The sequence below is a fragment of the Mesoplodon mirus genome, assembly GCF_964341445.2.
Source record: "Mesoplodon mirus genome assembly, chromosome: 5".
Taxonomy (NCBI): Eukaryota; Metazoa; Chordata; class Mammalia; order Artiodactyla; family Ziphiidae; genus Mesoplodon; species Mesoplodon mirus.
The window spans coordinates 150,620,044-150,639,224 of record NC_138980.1 but is presented as its reverse complement, the minus strand read 5'-3'; the positions used below and the strand labels follow the sequence as shown (position 1 = coordinate 150,639,224).

The following is a 19,181-nucleotide window of genomic DNA, read 5'->3' as shown; positions in this document are numbered from 1 at the left end:
ATATATGAAACCAGTGAGGAAGAAAAACCTATAGTCACAGCTGAAATGAACTGTAGAAATCAAGCACATTCTAATTTCTGATAAGGTTTTCTCCAGTCTCCAGTACCAATCAGATATGATTAAGAGGAGTCAACTTGACTGTTAAACCCTAATTCAGGAAGTATCTTCTTTCTGAGACCTAATTTATTGATACTGAGTAAGTACTAATCTCATCTGTCCCAACTACCCCCCAAAACTCCAAGCATGGCTTAGTAGGAACCTTTTCCCATTAACTGCACAACTGAAACAGAACTGGGAAATAGCAACAATACCAGTTAATATTGGCAGAATCCATTTGGGTCTAAACTCCAATTCATCACCCAATTCATCAACTGGTTGAGGAAACTCCAATTCACTGACCAGTCTCCTCTTATACCATACTCTGCTTAATTTATTTTCAACCCCAATTAACTTTAAGAAACAATTAGGGCTTATCTGAAACTCTTGATGTACATTCTGTCATTAAATAAGAACCTGGAATAAGAAATTCAAAGCATTCTCTCAAATTCATTCATTTGGCCTTATGTATGGAGCATCTACTATACGCCAGTTAATGCTGCCAGGGAAAGTACCAATGGAAAGCAGCCTGGGTCCCTGGGACCTTCCTGGCCTCTGAAGAGGACCAAAGTAACTGTAAGATAAGAAACACCAAAACAAGTCCAAAAGAATTAAACAAGCAAACAAAAAAATGGACATTAATAATGCTCACTTGAGAAATATGTGAATGTTCTGGAAAATTATTAACTATTTCATGGTGATAAGAAAATAAAGAAGTTATGAAATAAGAGAATGCAAGACAAACCTTACAACAGAACAACTAAAATCATTTAGAAAGCAGTAAGTTGCAGCAGATATGTGACAGAAAATTTTATGGAGCACATACCAAAAAGGAAGAAATTAGCAAGAGTAGGAGGGAAGGTGATAGAGAAGGCATAGGGAATCAAGTAAAATTCAAATCATGAGTAATAAGGAGTAGACTATCATTCCACCTATAAATAATAGACACCCCCCCAAAAAAATAAAGAAGGCAGAATAAACAGAATGAAATCAATCACCAGACAATCAAGGTATAGCTCAACTTTTTTCTAAAACTTGAGCATTTCATCAAATTATAAATTAATTAGAAGTATAGAGGCATAACTTCTTCACTTTTGAAACAGTGGAAGAAATCACAAAAGTGTGATTGCATAAATATTCAAACAAAAATTAAGACAATGTCAGGGAGGGGGAAGGTGTCATGACAACAACTGTAAAGAGATCATTCAAATTCTCACACATACACAGACATTCCAAACTAAGTCAATAGGCAGAGTACATGATCAGTTTGGGTTTTTTTTTGTTTTTGTTTTAATATTTATCTATTTATTTGGTCGCGCTGGGTCTTAGTTGGGGCAGGCAGGCTCCTCAGTTGTGGCATGCGAACTCCCAGTTGCTGCATGCATGTGGGATCTAGTTCCCTGACCAGGGATAGAACCCAGGCCCCCTGTGTTGGGAGTGCGGAGTCTTAACCACTGCACCACCAGGGAAGTCCCAACAGTTTGGTTCTTTTAATGGAATATTAGTATAATAATTCCTTTTTCATGGCTGTGTAAACCAACAGTACATTTTAGGGCAATAAAAGGGCAATTAATGTCCTAGAATAGCATTAAGGGTGCTATTTCATTTTTTTTAATTTGTTGTTCCTCTACTTGTAATTTAACTTAGAATTAAGTAAATGAAAAAATGTGCATAAATGTTTATTACAGTGTCTTATGTAAGAACAAATACTGCAATTAACCTAAATGACCAATTTCAGAGAACAGTTTAACATACTGTCATTCCAACATAACAGACTCTCATAGAAAAACTACATGAAATGCTCTCATAAACATGAAAAGAACAAAAACTGTACATGTATTCTACATTTTCCAGCTATACAAAAATATTTACATAAAAATGATAATGTGCCATAATTAAAAGTTATTCTACACTGATCTTTTTTTTTCAAATTTTACTTACTTTTTAATATTCTTTTCAATTAAGAAAAATTTCAAAGAGAAGAAAAAAACAATGATAGGTATTAACAGATTCATCTTTTTCAGGAGTAGGGCTAAGCACCCAATTCCACTTCCACATGAGAAGGCAATCTGTGTACAGAGCATGGGCTTTGCAGTCACAAAGACCTGGGCTTTGGTCCTGCAAGAAGGTATTTACTAAATGTTTGACTTGAACAAGTTAAATTACTTCAACCTTCTATTCAAAATCAGAATACCACGTACTCCATAAGGGTGACATGAAGTAGGCTTTGTAAAGCACTTTCCATAGTGACCGGCATAGTTAAGTGCTCAATAAAGAAAGGATGGCTATTGCTATTTAGGGTTATTTATTTTCCATTGCTCCCAAACCTGTCCCCCATTCCTAGCTAATCAGTCCTAAATTTTCTGATTTAATCCTATATAGCCAATGTTATCTCAGCTCTTTGATTTGTCCCTTTCATCCACTTAGATCCAGGTACATAATAAGTACTAAATAAATAATAGCTGTAATTTCTATGCATCTAGTTTCCATCCCCATAAGCTTCAATCTCACTAACCTGCTCCATCCTCCTCCATTCCATCAATACCAGAGATTTCTAGCTTCCAAAGTTCAAATCACTTCCTAACTTTGGTTAATTTTCAACATAATATTGCTAGACATATATATACATAGTGCCAAGTCCTTGACAGGGATTTTACCTATACCCAAAAACTATAGAAACACTTATTCTGTCATAGAAGAGCACAGAGGTGAAAGCAAGTTCATTTGACTTAAGTTGAAATCAGATTTTTTTAAATGACTACTACTTTTTAAAATATAAATCTAGCTGATTTATAATACATAATTAAGGTATACAACTCACTAGTTAATATTCATGACATACCCACTTTGTACCCAAACATACTGACTCCAACTCTCACCAACCCTGGAAGACCAGTATAATTAGCAACACTTTACAAGTAACTGAGGCACAGGAAGATGAAATAACTTGCCCAAAGTTACACAGCCAGTGACTGACAAAGCAAAAGTACAAAGCTAGATCTGTCTCCCAAACTTGTGCTTTTTCCAAAAAGGGGAAGTGAAATGTGATATTGTTTAAAAGATAATCCTCAAAAGAATATTGCATAGTATAATAATACTAAATATCCTTTTTTTTTTTTTTTTTTTTTTTTTTTTTTTTTTTTTTTTAGCGGTACGCGGGCCTCTCACTGCTGTGGCCTCTCCCGTTGCGGAGCCCAGGCTCCGGATGCGCAGGCTCAGTGGCCATGGCGCACGGGCCCAGCCGCTCTGCAGCATGTGGGATCTTCCCGGACCGGGGCACGAACCCGCGTCCCCTGCATCGGCAGGAGGACTCTCAACCACTGCGCCACCAGGGAAGCCCTAAATATCCTTTTAATAAAACATAAATAGTAGAAGTTGAACATATAAGCAGAACCCTTAATTTACAGTCTTGTAGTTTTGAAAAGAATAATAGACTGAATTCCCCATACTAATAAGACTTATTCTAAAAATTCATTCATATATTTAAGAAATAGTTATTGAGCACCTGCACCTACTATGTGCCAGACACTGCTACTATGACCTTTTTCTTGTATACGAAAAATAAATCCAGTCTAATAAAAACCTGCTTCCTATTGATTTCAATGTTTTAATACAAGATACCAAAGAAGACATTTTACTCATTCTATTAAACCAGTTTAAAAGTTACTCAAAAAGTACAATTGATCCTTGAACAACACGGGTTTGAACTGCAACAGTCCATTTATACTAGGATTTTTTTCAGTAAATAAACATTCAGCCTCCCTATTCCCATATGCAGAACCTGAGGGTATGCAGAGCCGACTGTACTATGTCACTTAATATAAGGGACTTGAGCATCCACAGATTTTGGTATCCTCAGGGACTCCTGGAACCAATCCCTCACAGATACTGAGGGATGACTGCATCATAAGGGAGAAATTAAGAACATAAAACTAAAAGCACATAGGGATTTCCCTGGCGGTCCAGTGGTTAGGACTCAGGGCTTTCACTGCCAGGCCCTGGGTTCAGGCCCTGGGTTCAAGCCTTGGTCAGGGAACTAAGATCCCGCAAGCTGTGCACCACGGCCAAATAAATAAATAAATAAAAGCACATAAACTGTAATGGCAAGTGCAGTGGGTTGAAAAGTGTCCCCCTCCCCACAAACTCACATCTACTATAACCACAGAATGGGATCTTATTTGGAAATGGGGTCTTTGGGGGTGTAGTTAATTAAGGATCTCAGGACTAAATCATCCTAGATGTAGGGTAGGCTCTATGTCTAATGACTGGTGTCCTTATAAGAAAAGGAGAGAACACAGGCACACACACACAAATAGGGCCATGTGAAGACAAGCAGAGAATGGAGCTTTGCTACCACAAGCCAAGGAACACCAGGAGCCACCAGAAGCTGGAAGAGGCAAGAAATAGATCCTCCCCTAAAGCCTTCAGAGGGAGTGCAACCCTACTAAACCCTTGATTTTGGACTTATGGCCTCCAGAACTCCAAAACAATTTCTGTTGTTTTAAGCCACCCAGTTTGTGGTACTTTGTTACTGCAGCCCTAGGAAACTGATAGGTTTATGATATTCACCATTAAAATCAACAAGTTATCAAAAGTAATCTTTTTTGAAAACAGGTTTTCTAAACTGAACTACACATATCCAAGAATTCTTTTTTTTTTAAATAAATTTATTTATTTTTGGCCGCGTTGGGTCTTCATTGCTGTGCGCAGGCCTTCTCTAGTTGCGGCAAGTGGGGGCTACTCTTCGTTGCAGTGCGTGGGCTTCTCATCGTGGTGGCTTCTCTTGTTGCAGAGTACGGGCTCTAGGCACGTGGGCTTCAGTAGTTGTGGCTCACAGGCTCAGCAGTTGTGGCTCACAGGCTCAGCAGTTGTGGCTCACAGGCTCTAGAGCACAGGCTCAGTAGTTGTGGCACACGGGCTTAGTTGCTCCGCGGCATGTGGGATCTTCCTGGACCAGGGATTGAACCCATGTCCCCTGCACTGGCAGGCAGATTCTTTTTTTTTTTTTTAATAAATTTATTTATTTTATTTATTTATTTTTGGCTGTGTTCGGTCTTCATTGATGCACATGGGCTTTCTCTAGTTGCGGCGAGCAGGGGCTACTCTTCATTGCGGTGAGCAAGCTTCTCATTGTGGTGCACGTGTTGTGGAGAACGGGCTCTAGGCGCGTGGGCTTCAGTAGTTGCAGCATACAGGCTCAGTAGTTGTGGCTCGCGGGCTCTAGAGCACAGGCTCAGTAGTTGTGGAGCATGGGCTTAGCTGCTCGGCAGGCGGATTCTTAACCACTATGCCACCAGGGAAGTCCCATCCAAGAATTCTTAAATGGAACACGGTGATGACGGGGAACCAAGCAAATGTTCACCTTGTATGAGCATCAGTTACTCCCTATGCCCTCACACAGTGACATCCATGGGAGTTACTTCTTGCTCCCAGACTATTATGTTCCAGCTCCTAGGGTTTTCTGCTTTTTGAAGTTGTGTCTCATCCTTCACGGCCTATCAGGAGTCAATTCACAGCCTCCTCTCCAATGTTCTAATTTCAGGATTCTAAGTTTCTATGGGCTAGAAAAAATCATAAAACTAAAATTATTAGAATAGACTTTCTAAAGTATGCTCTACAAAACACTAGGACTGGAGATTCTCCACAGAAAAAGATTTCACAATCAAGGAGTCTGGGAAAGGATGTCTGCTCTCCCTTTTGGAAACTCATTATACATATTAATACAGTAATGGCTCTAAAGAGCCCTGCCGTAAAGAAACCTAGCAAACGTTTAACCTGGTATTTCCCAGTCTTAATTGGATACAGGTTTTTCCCTCAAAAGTTTTAAAATATATCCCAACATTGATGACTCTAAATATTTTCTCTTTCAGAGTAGGCAGTATCTCCTATTATTTTGCTCCCTTTTTCTACCCAGCAAAATCTTACTAATTTAAGGCCATAACATAATATGTCATGTTTTCCTTACTTGTAGGTACACAGATATCTGCCTTGAACCCAACTGCCAACATACTTCAGCATTAGAATTTCAGTAGCGTAATACTTTTGAAAATATAGTCACCTTATTATAGCTTAGGAAACACATTATCACATTCAATCCTCACAATAAACCTATGATGCAGGTAACATGAAGCTCTGGGAGATTAATTTGTTGAAGTAAAGCTATTAACTGATCAAGTTGGAACCGGTCTTCTAATTAGAAATATTCCAAGTCTTGGACCTCTCCGCTCTACCCCACCATCAAAGTGCAGTGGGAAGGGAGAAAAAACCTTGGCACAATATCAAAACCTGAACTGTTTTCTCAAAACTAGGCTAAAGATTCTCCAGTGACTTAACTCAGTTGCAGCCAAATTAACTGCTGCTCCATAAGTCAATCCGTGCAGTAAATGGACTTTGTCAGGAATATGCATTACAAGATATTTCTCCCCTTTTCCAAAGGTCAAAACGTTACTCTTCAGACTGTCACTGTTTTACAGTAATGCTAAGATATTGCTTTTGAGTGAAATGGAAGACAGGTATTTCTGCCATGGAAGACTTGAGTCATTCACAGCAAAGGTTACCAGAATTCACAATGTCTCCCACACAACAACAACAGATGAGTCAACTAAATATTAGCTAACAACCTGTTATTGCTTTCTAAAGGGAACTTTGTCTAACTGTAGAACAGTGTAACAGATGCTCTTCTAATCAGCTATGTAATCCTGAAGTAAAACAAGATCATACTTTGAAAGAGAGAATTTTAAATACTGATAAAGAGATGCCACAAAGATGGAAATATTTATAAAGATATTCTAATCACCCAACCATTTCATTCTCACTCTAAAATTGAAAAAAAAATCTCACTGCTAAAAGTATCAGGGAAATAACTTAATCCTAGAGAGGGATGAATTTTAAAAGCTATAGGTGGAAATGTGAGAAAGGTACCTTTCCTTAACCAAACATTTCAGGCATCCCAAAAGGCAAACCAAATACCCATGTTCCACCCAACAGCAGCTTAAGCAGTAAAACATTACAGTTGCAACTGAAGCCCAGTCTGACTCCTCCCAGATTCCTTTCTCCTTTCTCTCTCCCTAGAGGTTACCACTACCTTGAATGTGGTGTTTGTCTTTCCCACAGGTATGAATCCATAAATGATCCAGTAACAATGTTTTTCATATGGTTATTTTACAAATTTAATTTTATATATTCTTTTGAATACATAATACCTGCACTACACAATTCAAAACTATAAAAAGATATACAGTGACATGTCCCTCTGCTACCTAGTTCCCCTCCCCTGAACAACTAATATAACAGTTTCGTGTGTATCTTTAAATAGACACTCTATACATATGCAAGTAGTTACACTTACTTTAATTTGTCCCTGCTCTTTATACACAAATGGTAGGAATACTATATACTTTGTTCTTCTATCCGCTTATTTTTTCCTCTTAAAAATACATATTGGAGGGGCTTCCCTGGTGGCGCAGTGGTTGAGAGTCCGCCTGCTGATGCAGGAGACGTGGGTTCGTGCCCCGGTCTGGGAAGATCCCACATGCCGCAGAGAGGCTGGGCCCGTGAGCCATGGCCACTGGGCCTGCGCGTCCGTAGCCTGTGCTCTGCAACGGGAGAGGCCACAGCAGTGAGAGGCCCGCGTACCGCAAAAAAAAAAAAAAAAAAAAAAAAAAATACATATTGGAGGGCTTCCCTGGTGGCGCAGTGGTTGAGAGTCCGCCTGCCGATGCAGGGGACACGGGTTCGTCCCCGGTGTGGGAAGATCCCACGTGCCGCGGAGCGGCTGGGCCCGTGAGCCATGGCCACTGAGCCTGCGCGTCCGGAGCCTGTGCTCCACAACGGGAGAGACCACAACAGTGAGAGGCCGGCGTACCGCAAAAAAAAAAAAAAAAACACATTGGAAACTGTTCCCTGAATTATATGAAGTCTCTTGCTTTTTTCCTTTTTTCCTAATGTTTGCAAGGTATACCACTGTATGGATAAACCATAATTTAACTATTGTCCTACTAGAAAGGTTACTTCCAATCTTTTGTATTTACAAACAGTATGACAATGAATAACTCATTATTTCATACACCTATAGGATAAATTCCTAGAAGTTGAATTGCTGGGTTAACTTTAATAAATACTGTCATACTCTATAGAGGTGGTACCAATTTGTACTCCTACCAGTAATGCACGAGTGTTTTTGCATGTTTTTAAATTTTATATGAATAACATGACTATATATATTCTTCAACTTCTTGTTTTTGTGGCCTAACCTTATATACTTGAAATTCACCCATGCTGATATATATAGCTCTAATTCACATATCGATTTTTTACTTAAAGAAGCTTTTAAGTAACTTCTTTGATTCATTCAGAGTCACCTATTTATCTTAAATTGCAGTTTTATATAGAAATACTCACCAAATTAATAAATAGATTGTATGTATAAACAACTCATTTGCCAAAAACTACCCACCCTACTAAAGAGGCATCTTCTTTTGGAAAACTAACAAAAACTGTCATTTAAATTTACTGCAGTAGTAACATGACTCTGTTCATCCATGCTTTTATAATTGTTCTACCTGGGAGGAAAGGGGAGTAGACCCCACAAGGGAGTGGAGACTAACACCTTGACAACCGGGGAGGGGGGGAAAGAAAAAAGTATCTTGGAAATAATAAGATAATTCAAGCATAATCCCAAACTAACCCTAGTTGTCTATTTAAAGTTTCCCCTCAAAATGTTACCATTAAATTACCAAAGGATCTTTTTTAAACCTGTAACAAGAAACAAAATAATTCATATGAATTTAAAGTCCTCTCTGCGCCCCACCCCCACCCCCAGTAAGTTTTCCTATAAGATGGAATACCGTATCGGGAATTTTTCTGCATATCTGTATCACATCCTCTATTAGACTCCTTTTCTATGTTAAATTTAGCAATGTGTATGACTAATTTTAAAACCTCTATCTAATCCAAATTGTCTCCATTGAAATATGCGGCTAATCATATAATTTATAAGAATTCTTGTCAAATTCTTGGCTACTGTAAGTTACCATCGTCACCACTACAGTGGCTATTTTTGCTTGCTCACTGCGCAGCTACGTCCCCCTTCCTCTCTTCTAAAAAAAAACCTATTTCTGTGTAGGTATCTACTCTGTCCCCCAATACTATTCAAGTACTTCAGAAGAAGATGCCCCCCCACACACACACGTCCAGGACTGGGCCATATTCCTCTAAGGGTAATACCATCTCCCCTGCTAGTGCCTACTTATAGGAACACAAGCCTAAGCCAGTTAGCACATGGTATCCCTGGCCAGAGGGACTGATTGAGCCAATGAGACTCATGAGGGCTATGCTGGGGCTTCCTTGCTCTGGACAGAGAAGCACAGAAAGAGATGTTCTTGGCTACGCTGAGTTGGATTTTCTTATTTGGGGCAGAAAGCATCCCAACTGTTTAACAACTTTAAAAAAATGCACTGGGCTTTCCTGGTGGCGCAGTGGTTGAGAGTCCGCCTGCCAATGCAGGGGACACGGGTTCGTGCCCCGGTCCGGGAAGATCCCACGTGCCCCGGAGTGGCTGGGCCCGTGAGCCATGGCCGCTGAGCCTGTGCGTCCGCAGCCTGTGCTCCGCAACGGGAGAGGCCACAACAGTGTGAGGCCCGTGTATCGCAAAAAAAAAAAAAAACAACACCACCACCACAAAAAAAAAAAAAATGCACTGGTTGAAGATTTTGACCAACATCAATTAATGTATTTATGAACAAATGAACCATATCTATAAAACCTATGATCCTTTGACTAATACTGGCCTTTCTATATCTGGAGAGATTGTTGACTTTGACAGTGTATGGTATTTCAAAAGAAGCACATGTGGAGGAGCGAAGGTTAAGGAATAGCAGCCACTGGAGGGATTCAAGGCACAGCCACATCACAGATCAAACCCAGGAAATGAGAAATATCCTCTTGCTTTCCTATCTGCCATGCCAAGAGCCACCTAGCCAATAAGAAAGTGAGACCTGACTCTGCTCAGGTCTATATTAGGAAAACAATGAGTATCCTAATCCAAACAGAACTCTGGGAGGGGTGAAGGCATCAAAACTGTCATTACTATTTGGGTGGCATTAATGAGTATGTCTTACAAATACTTATAAACTGAAAGTTTGTAACCGCTAACAAGGAAAGAGAACATCGCCAAAAATAAATAACTTCAAAAGCACAGAAACATCTTACTGGCCTAATACAGACCCACCCTAATGGCTGTTATTACCCTATTCTGGCATTTGCTTCTTACTTTCTTACATTGTTGGCCTTGCTGATTTTCTTAAGAAGGTTTAGGCAGTTGCTTCCCTGTGGGCTATACAGCAATTTTCCAGTTCTATGACTCAGAAAGAGCAAGAGAAGGAAGGGCTCTCCTCTTCCATCCCTAGATAAAATCAGAAAATGTTTATTTAGCTCCGATAGAGCAAGGCTCAGTTAGTTAATTCACTGTACAGACTTTCACAAACTTTTTTCCCTTTCACGTCAAATATTTACCAAGACCTTAGTATATTCAAGTCACAGGCTATTTATCCAAAGCCAATGCATGAATTATTTTTATCAGTTCCATACTTCCTTCCTCTACATCCCTAATAACAAAGTCAAATATTTTGAAGGAAAAAATATTTATGCCTCACAAAATCTGCAATTAAACTTTTTGTGCCAGCATTGGTGGATTGGAGAGCAAGTTTATTATTTCCGGAATACTGTATTGAAACATAAGGGTAAGCGATTCCACTTTTCTTTAAAAAAATTTTTTTTCAAGTAATGTACATAAAACTATATTAAAATATAAATATCCTGTGAAAATAAACGGAAACTAACTGCATCAGTGAATTAATAAACACTATCTGGAAGCAAAATCTGCACTGCCTACCAGGTTTGGTAATTCAGAAACACTGAAGGCACGGCGTCTGCATTCAGACCATAAACCAAGGATCGCAAATACATGTAGGACCAGTTTATATTCATTAACTACTCGAAAAAATTTAGTGATCCTTTCCGACGAGATGGCCTTTTTTTTTTTTTTTTTTTTTAACTCTGTAAACTACTCCCCAAAGCAACCTTACTTCGGGGGAACACATTTCACACTTGAGAATCAGCCAGGGCAGGTAAGTCAACAGCCTTCTGAAGAGGACGGAAATATGGACAATGCCGAGGACGGCCAGGGAACCGATGGGTTGGCCCTGAGCCGAGGGATCACAGCTGGGACGAACGGCGAGCCGCCTCTCCAGGGTTCCCGGCCAAGACCCCGGCGCCCCCACCCAGCTAAGGGAGCGAGTAGTGCAGCCCCCGACCATCCGGCCTGGGAAAGTTCGCACCTCTGCATCCCCGCTCCTCGCAAGGACGAGCCCCTCCGGCCTTCGCACCGTCGCCATGGCGACCAGTCCCCACCCCACCCCCGCCCTCCCAGGGGGCGCCGCTCCGCAGTCCCGCCGTGGCCTCCGGCTCTACTCCGGCCGGAGCCTGGACAGGGACTGCCGAGCCCGGGGGACGAGGAACGCAAGGGGCGGGGGAGGATGAAGAGATGCGAAAGGCGGAAGTCACCCGGATCCCGGGCCGGGGCCGAGCCTTGCCCCGGAGGTCCTCACCCTTCACTTTGCCGAACGTCCCGACGCCCAGCGTGTCTCCCAGGATGTAGTGGCCGATCTTCACCCGCCCGTCGTGTTTCTGCTTCTCGGCTGTCGCCATCTTTCTCCAGGAACTGAGTCTGCGCATGGCGCCGCGGGAGGGGGCGGAGGGGGCGGGCAGGGCCGCGCCGGGGGCGGGCGGGGAGAGGGTGGGGACGCGGGAGGGGAGCCGCGTCGCCGAGCCACCGCCCTGCGCCGTCTGCCGTGTCCCCGCAGCCGGCCGTCGGGCGCAGACGCTCCCCCTGGCGGAGCTGGCGGGGGTCTCTGGGAGGGGCCCCGGTACCTCGCTCCATGCCCTGCATCCTTGCGGCATGGGGCGCCCGCCCACCTGCGCGCGGGAGGGGGCTTCCTGGATTGCAGAGAAGGGCCGCGGCCCCTCGGCTCCTTTCCTCTGGTGGAGTCTCTGCAGGCAGTGGTCTCCCCTAATTATTACTCCGGAGTCGTGGGGACCCGCTCCCCTTCCTATTCCAGGGTGGGGAGATGGGCACTGGGGAAGTTGCTTGGGTAAGGCAGATATGTGGCTTGTGATCAGAGCAGCGTGAATTGAAACATGGCTAGAGACACCACCCTGCCACTGTTTTCTAACCTTTTCATTTTTCCTGTTCGGATGGAATCTTTAAGCCCCTGGGAGTTGTCACTTGCATCTTTGATGAAGTTTCCTTTTCCTCCACCCCACTTGCCACCCGCGCTGCTGTTTTTTACTTTGAGCCACTAAGTTGCTATTGGGCACCTCGACAGCTCAAGAAGCGAGAGATGTTGGTCTTTCCTCCTGCTGGATGACCTCCTGAAATGTTCTCCCCACAAGCTCTGAGGAAGGAGCAGGTTGGGGTTAAGGGTGAATGTGTGTGTGTTCGGGAAGCAGGATGCTACCCAGACATTTGGATGTATAGGAATTAATATTTTTAGATTACCAGTAAAATGTAGACTTTGAACTGAAAACAAGGCTTACAGTTGCATCAACCAAATCAATCGACAAATATTTATGGTACTTTCAGTGAGTAAAAGTTAGTCTATACAGATGGGATCATGGCATATCACAGGGGCAGTAGAGAACGTATGCTTATTTGTAATCGAATTTTAAGTGAGTGTGTTACTCAATTATATTCCTTTAACATGGGCAAAATCAAGTGTCCAAAAAAAGTGTATGTGATCTCAGTTTTGCAGTGTCATAGCATTTGGACAGGTGTCAATGGGCAAAGAGTTAGACTCTTCATGAAAATAATATTTTTTTAAAAAAGACTAAAAATGTTACCTTTTTCCTTCCCAGTGAAAGTTACTCAACTTTTCTGGTTTTTAAATACTTTATATTTATGAAATAAAAGTAATATGCATTAAGCACAGCTTTGTTCCAAGCAAGGTACTGCAGGAGAGGCAAAAGCCTTTGAGCTTAGAATTACATCAGATAATCAGAGAACATTTACAACTAGCCTTGGATAGATAATCAGTTCCTACTGTATTATGGACTGCACATATTTTGAAGAGCCAAAAAGTTAAGAAATCTTTGATTACTGAGATATTTGGGGGGTAGGCAGTGGTTACTGTTGTAATTTTTGCTCTGTTGTTTCTTCACCTTTACTGTTTGTCATGTGAGTTTCTGCAGCTTTTATTTATTTTTTTATTTATTTTGGGGCTGTGTTGGGTCTTCCTTGCTGTGCGCAGGCTCTCTCCAGCTGTGGCGAGCGGGGGCCACTCCCCACCGCGGCGCACTTGATTATCATTGCGGTGGCTTCTCCTGCTGTGGAGCACGGGCTCTGGGCACACAGGCTTCAGCAGTCGTGGCAGGAGGGCTCAGTAGTTGTGGCTCGCGGGCTCTAGAGCGCAGGCTCAGTAGCTGTGGCGGACGGGCTTAGTTGCTTTGCAGCATGTGGGATCTTCCTGGATCAGGGCTCGAACCCGTGTGCCCTGCATTGGCAGGCAGATTCTTAACCACTGCGCCACGAGGGAAGTCCCTAAGCAGCTTTTATTGCTGGTTTTTTTTGTTTGTTTGTTTGTTTCTTATGCTGAGTTAAAAATGGAATTCAATTAACAGTTTCTAAGAAAGTAAATGATAAACCTCCTTTATTCCTTTGCTTTTTCTCTTTCCTTCAAGTCCTTTTTAAAAGTTTTTGTCACATTTTCTTCCACCCAGACACTATGGGTAGACACAAAATGAAAAGTCATGGTCCCTACCCTGGAGGAGCTCATAATCTAGGAGGGCAGTTCTCTGTATCCCCCCAACCCCACAATAGATAATATTCACATGTTCATCATTCTTCCGGCGGGGAAGTAAAGATAAGGTAAACTGTGACTTATGCCCAGTTTCCAGACCCATCAGTTGTACCCCTATCTCAGCAAAGTATACTGGAATAGAAGTGGGCAGGAGTGACTTTGTAGAAGTAACCTCGAATCCAGTCTAGTTTAGGAGGGGGGAAAGGTAAATTGTTTTCAAATTTCAGTACTTTAACTTTTTTTTGTTGTTTGTCTTTTGTTTCTTTTTTGTGTTTTTTTTTGGAGCGGGGTATGCGGGCCTCTCACTGCTGTGGCCTCTCCCGTTGTGGAGCACAGGCTCCGGATGCACAGGCTCAGCGGCCATGGCTCACGGGCCCAGCTGCTCCGCGGCACGTGGGATCCTCCTAGACTGGGGCACGAACCCGTGTCCCCTGCATAGGCAGGCGGACTCTCAACCACTGCGCCACCAGGGAAGCCCCAGTACTTTAACTTTTATTAGCGCAAATAAGTTACAATACCTCTCAGCACTGATGAAGACAAACCAAGATGACCCAACACTGTGGTGGAGAACCTCTGGTCTCATGGGGAAACTCACTAGTTTGTTGTCAGCTGCTTCCTCTTTAGCCCTTCAGAGATTCTGAGGGAGCTGCGCACCCTATTAGTCTTTTCTTGTTAAGGCCATTACAGTGTTAGTAAACCGTACATTGTCAGGGAGATACTATACTTCCTCAACATCTATCTGTATATGTGGTGGCCAGAACTAAAAATTTTAAGTACTGTGTTGCTATTAATGCAGCCTAATATATCCTTAGTAGTAGTTACATTGTAACTAATATTCAATATTTATTCAACAACAACTAGGTATTAGGCAGATTGCTAAGCTCTGAGGACTCAAAAAACAAAGGAACATAGTACTACCTTTGACATGGCCAAGCAACGTGATAGGTGCTATAATAAAACATATATATACATATGGTCCTAAAAGGGCTTCATGAGACAAGGGCATAGCCTTTATCTGCAGAGGTCCATAAAGTCTTTTAAAATTGAACATATTTAGAGGAGTATTAAGAGTACTTTGTACTCAAAGAAAAGGGTGGCATGGGGGATGAAGGAACTTGGGGAAGGCATCCCAGGTGAGAGAAACAGCATATACAAAATCACAGAGGGAAGGAAGCCTTAGACTTTTTAGGGAAGAGCAAAATGCTTACAGCAGACAAAATCTGGATGGATAGAGGGACTGACTAGAAGAAATGAGAGAGAAACAGGACAAAACCCTGAGAAGCCTCATATGTGCTTCTCAATTTCACCATTTTCTTATAGACAGTGGTGAGCCATGGGAAGATGTGAAGTAGATGCCTTTTAGAAATACAATCTTTACCAAGGGAATTGATAGCTATGGGTGCCTTTGGGAAGGCAAACTGGGTAACTGAGAGTCAGGTGCAAAGTGCAGACATTTCCCTATGTACTCTTTTGTAACATTTTGGTTTTAAACTGTATGCATATATTACAGAATTGAAAAAATAAACTGTTAGAAAAAAAATTTTTTAACTCTGACTTTAGTGTGGAGGATAGTCTGGAGAAGAGCAAGACCGATGTGTGTGACAAGAGACTTGCAATCGCCTAGTGAAGAAATGATGAGGCAGGCACCATGTATAAAAAGGAAAAAACTCAAGACCTGTTTAGATATGAAATTGGTGAGGTACAGAGATTGGTGTGGACAGAGAGAGAAAGGAAGGAATCCTAATTACCTCCCAGGTTTCTGGGGAGATTGTCAGGAGGATGGGGAATGGAGGTTCAGCAGAAAGAATGAATTCTCTATGTAACGTTAAGGCATCGGAGAGACCTTCAGGAAAGATATCCAGGAATGTACGGGTAATACAGGTCTATTAGCCCAAAAAAAGGTCAGTGTAGAGATACAGATGGGGTGCCCTCACCAAACAAACAGCAGTGTAGGGCGGTGAATTTGGTTGAGATCTCCCCAGGTTGTAGCGTTAAGGGAGCCAAGGACGGAACGCTCACTTAGAGAATATGGATAATTAAGAAGATCCAGAAGCAGTGTGAGCCTATGAAAGAAACAGGAAAAAGAGCCAATTTATGTTAGATATTCTCTAGGAAGTTACAGTGATTAAAATTAGTTTGTGGGTAGTTTCCCCCTGTTTATCTAGGGTTGATGATTCCCAACTCCTGGTTTGAAATATTTTTAGGTTAAAACTTTTGCAACCCCCTCAGGATGATGAAGTTTAAGCTTCAATTACCCTTGTGAAAATAGGCCCAGAGCTGTTTTCTAGGGAAAATCTTAGCACTGTTCACAAGGACTCCTTCACTCCAACTCTAGGTAAATGTGGTTGGTTAGTCCTGGTTGGGTTCCTTGCCTTTTTTTTTTTTCGGTACGCGGGCCTCTCACTGCTGTGGCCTCTCCCGTTGCGGAGCACAGGCTCCGGACGCGCAGGCTCAGTGGCCATGGCTCACGGGCCCAGCCATTCCGCGGCATGTGGGATCTTCCCGGACCGGGACACGAACCCGTGTCCCCTGCATCGGCAGGCGGATTCTCAACCACTGCGCCACCAGGGAAGCCCGGGTTCCTTGCTTTTAATAAGAAAATGTCAACCCTGCCCACCTCTCAGTTGATTCACTAAGTATCAGGCACGTGAATCTGTCCGTAATCAGCCGCACGAAGAATAGTCATTCACCAAAAAAATGTAACTCCAAACACTTTGCTGCCCTATTCTTATCAGTTAAGGGAAATGATGTCCTTGGATGGTTGCCTGAAGGGTAGGCTGATCGTCTAAATTGTGCCCTTGGATCATCTGAGACTATCAGAGAGAGAGGTCGTTGGACTGTCTGGCTCTGGTTACTGTTAGATTCGTTTTTACTCAGTTTGGTAATACAAGGGGCTGATAACATGTGGATGCCTTTAATAGGCTAATAATTGGGCTCTCTGTTCCAACTAGTAATTTGGTTCCCTTCAAAACAGTATTCTTGAAAAATTATTCAACGTTTATTTAAGTGGAAAGGCAGAGAAAAAGGATGTCTGGAGCGGTGTCCCAGGAAACAAAGACCCTGCAGTCCCAGACCCTAACTTCTTAGCAGTCCACAGGCCACCTAAGCATGCATTTTGTGGGGTGAGGAGGTTTTATCCCACCCCAAGTGACTTACCAAAGTAGTTCTTTTTAGCCACACCCTTCCAAGAAGAACTCGGGTAAATAAAGATTAGAGTGACGTTTTGGCGCCCCCCGAGGTGTGCAGTATCCTTTATAGACTGGCTTCCGGGCAGCAGCCCAGCTCAGGTCTCTCTGCTCTTCTGCTGCTGTCTCTGTCCTCAGTGCAGGAGGGTGCTATGAGAAACAGACATGCAAAGCTTCCTTACTTCTGCGGACCCAAATGTACAGCCTACCTCTAACCAAGAACGTCGTTGCTAAAGGCATGCATGTTAGTATTCTAACCTCATCCCTGGATTAACGTATTTTCCTTCCCCTCAGTTCCTTATTTATTTATTATTTACTTTGCTGGATATTATCACTCTCTAGGCTTCCCAGATGCTTTTTTTAAAGTAGACTTTATTTTTAGAACAGCTTTAGATTTACAGAAAAAAATGTAAAGATAGTACAGAGTTCTCATATACTCATGCCCAGCTTCCCCTATTACTAACACCTTACAGTATATGGTACATTTGTTACAATTAATGAAAAAAATAAACCAGTGTTGGTATTATATTATTATTAACTAAAGTCCATACTTTATTCCATTTTTTTTTTTTTTTTTTTTTTGCGGTACGCGGGCCTCTCACTGTCGTGGCCACTCCCGCTGCAGAGCACAAGCTCCGGACACGCAGGCCCAGCGGCCACAGCTCACAGGCCCAGTCGCTCCTCAGCACGTGGGATCCTCCCGGACCGGGGCACGAACCTGCGTCCCCTGCATCGGCAGGCGGACCCCCAACCACTGTGCCACCAGGGCAGCCCTCCAATTTCTTTAGTTTTTACCTAATGTGCTTTTTCTGTTCCAGGATCCCGTTCAGGATACCACATTACCTTTAATTGTCATGTCTCCTTAGGCTCCTCTTGGCTGTGACAATTTCTCGGATATCTTGGTTTTTGTTTTTTATGACTTTGACAGTATTGAGGTGTATTAATCAGATATTTGCTGGAATGCCCCTCTATTGGAATTGGGTGTTTTTCTCATGGCCAGATTGGCGTTATGGGGTTTGGGGAGGAAGAACACAAACAATGGTCTATCTTAATCACATCACATCAAAGGTTTATTTGGGTTTCTCTATAGTAATGTCAGTCATTTTTTCCTCCTTTCCATACTGTACTCTTTGGAAGGAAATCACTAAGCATAGCCCACACTTAAGGATTGGGCAGTTATGCTCCCTCTCCTTTAAGGTGGGATATTTATTTAAATTATTTGGAATTCTTCACAGGAGATTTCTCTCTTCTCTCCCATTTATTTATTTATAGCAGTATAGACACATGAATATTTACTTTATACACTGAGCTATAATCCAATACTCCTTCATTGTATTGCTCAGATTGTTCCAGCTTTGGTCATTGGGTGCTCTTTCAGTTGGCTCTTGTATCCCTTTGACATGCCTCCATCAATTTTTTTGTTTTTGTTTTTGTTTTGTTTTGTTTTGTTTTTCGGTACGTGGGCTTCTCACTGCTGTGGCCTCTCCCGTTGCGGAGCACAGGCTCCGGACGCGCAGGCTCAGCGGCCATGGCTCACGGGCCCAGCCACTCCGCGGCATGTGGGATCTTCCCGGACCGGGGCACGAACCTGTGTCCCCTGCATCGGCAGGTGGACTCTCAACCACTGCGCCACCAGGGAAGCCCATCAATGTTGTTTTTGTTGTTTGTTTGTCTGTCGCTTACTTACTGACACTACAAGATGCTCAACTTGTATATTTCCTGTCCTGGTCCTAGGATCAGCCATTTCTCAAAGATGTCCTTGTTACTTTTATTGGAGAGTAGTATTAGAACCCAAGATTTGGTATTTGGAGTGTAATTGCTTCTAGACCCTCTCAGCTGACAGAGCAAGGAAATATATGTGTGTATTCTAACTAATAAATATACCCATATCTCTATTTCTCTATGTGGAACCACCCCTGTCTATATTAAGCTAAGCATGACTTCATACTAATCCATACAAACAACTCTAATTCATTGCCACATAGATTATTCTAGCCATTCCCATTGCTTATCTGTAAATTCCCGCTCCAACAGTGAGAAACCTAGG

At 42.4% G+C, this 19,181-nt stretch overlaps 1 protein-coding gene across 1 annotated transcript in view; it reads right to left on the bottom strand.

Annotated features, from left to right (window-relative positions):
- PRKAA1 (protein kinase AMP-activated catalytic subunit alpha 1) overlaps nucleotides 1-11,844 on the bottom strand; it is a 44,537-nt gene extending 32,693 nt beyond the window's left edge. Inside the window, exon 1 of the mRNA XM_082622360.1 lies at nucleotides 11,703-11,844. Coding sequence (XP_082478486.1) covers nucleotides 11,703-11,829 — 127 coding nt within the window. The 5' untranslated portion in view covers nucleotides 11,830-11,844. The remainder of the gene's footprint in view (nucleotides 1-11,702) is intronic.
- Between the last annotated feature and the right edge of the window lie 7,337 nt (nucleotides 11,845-19,181).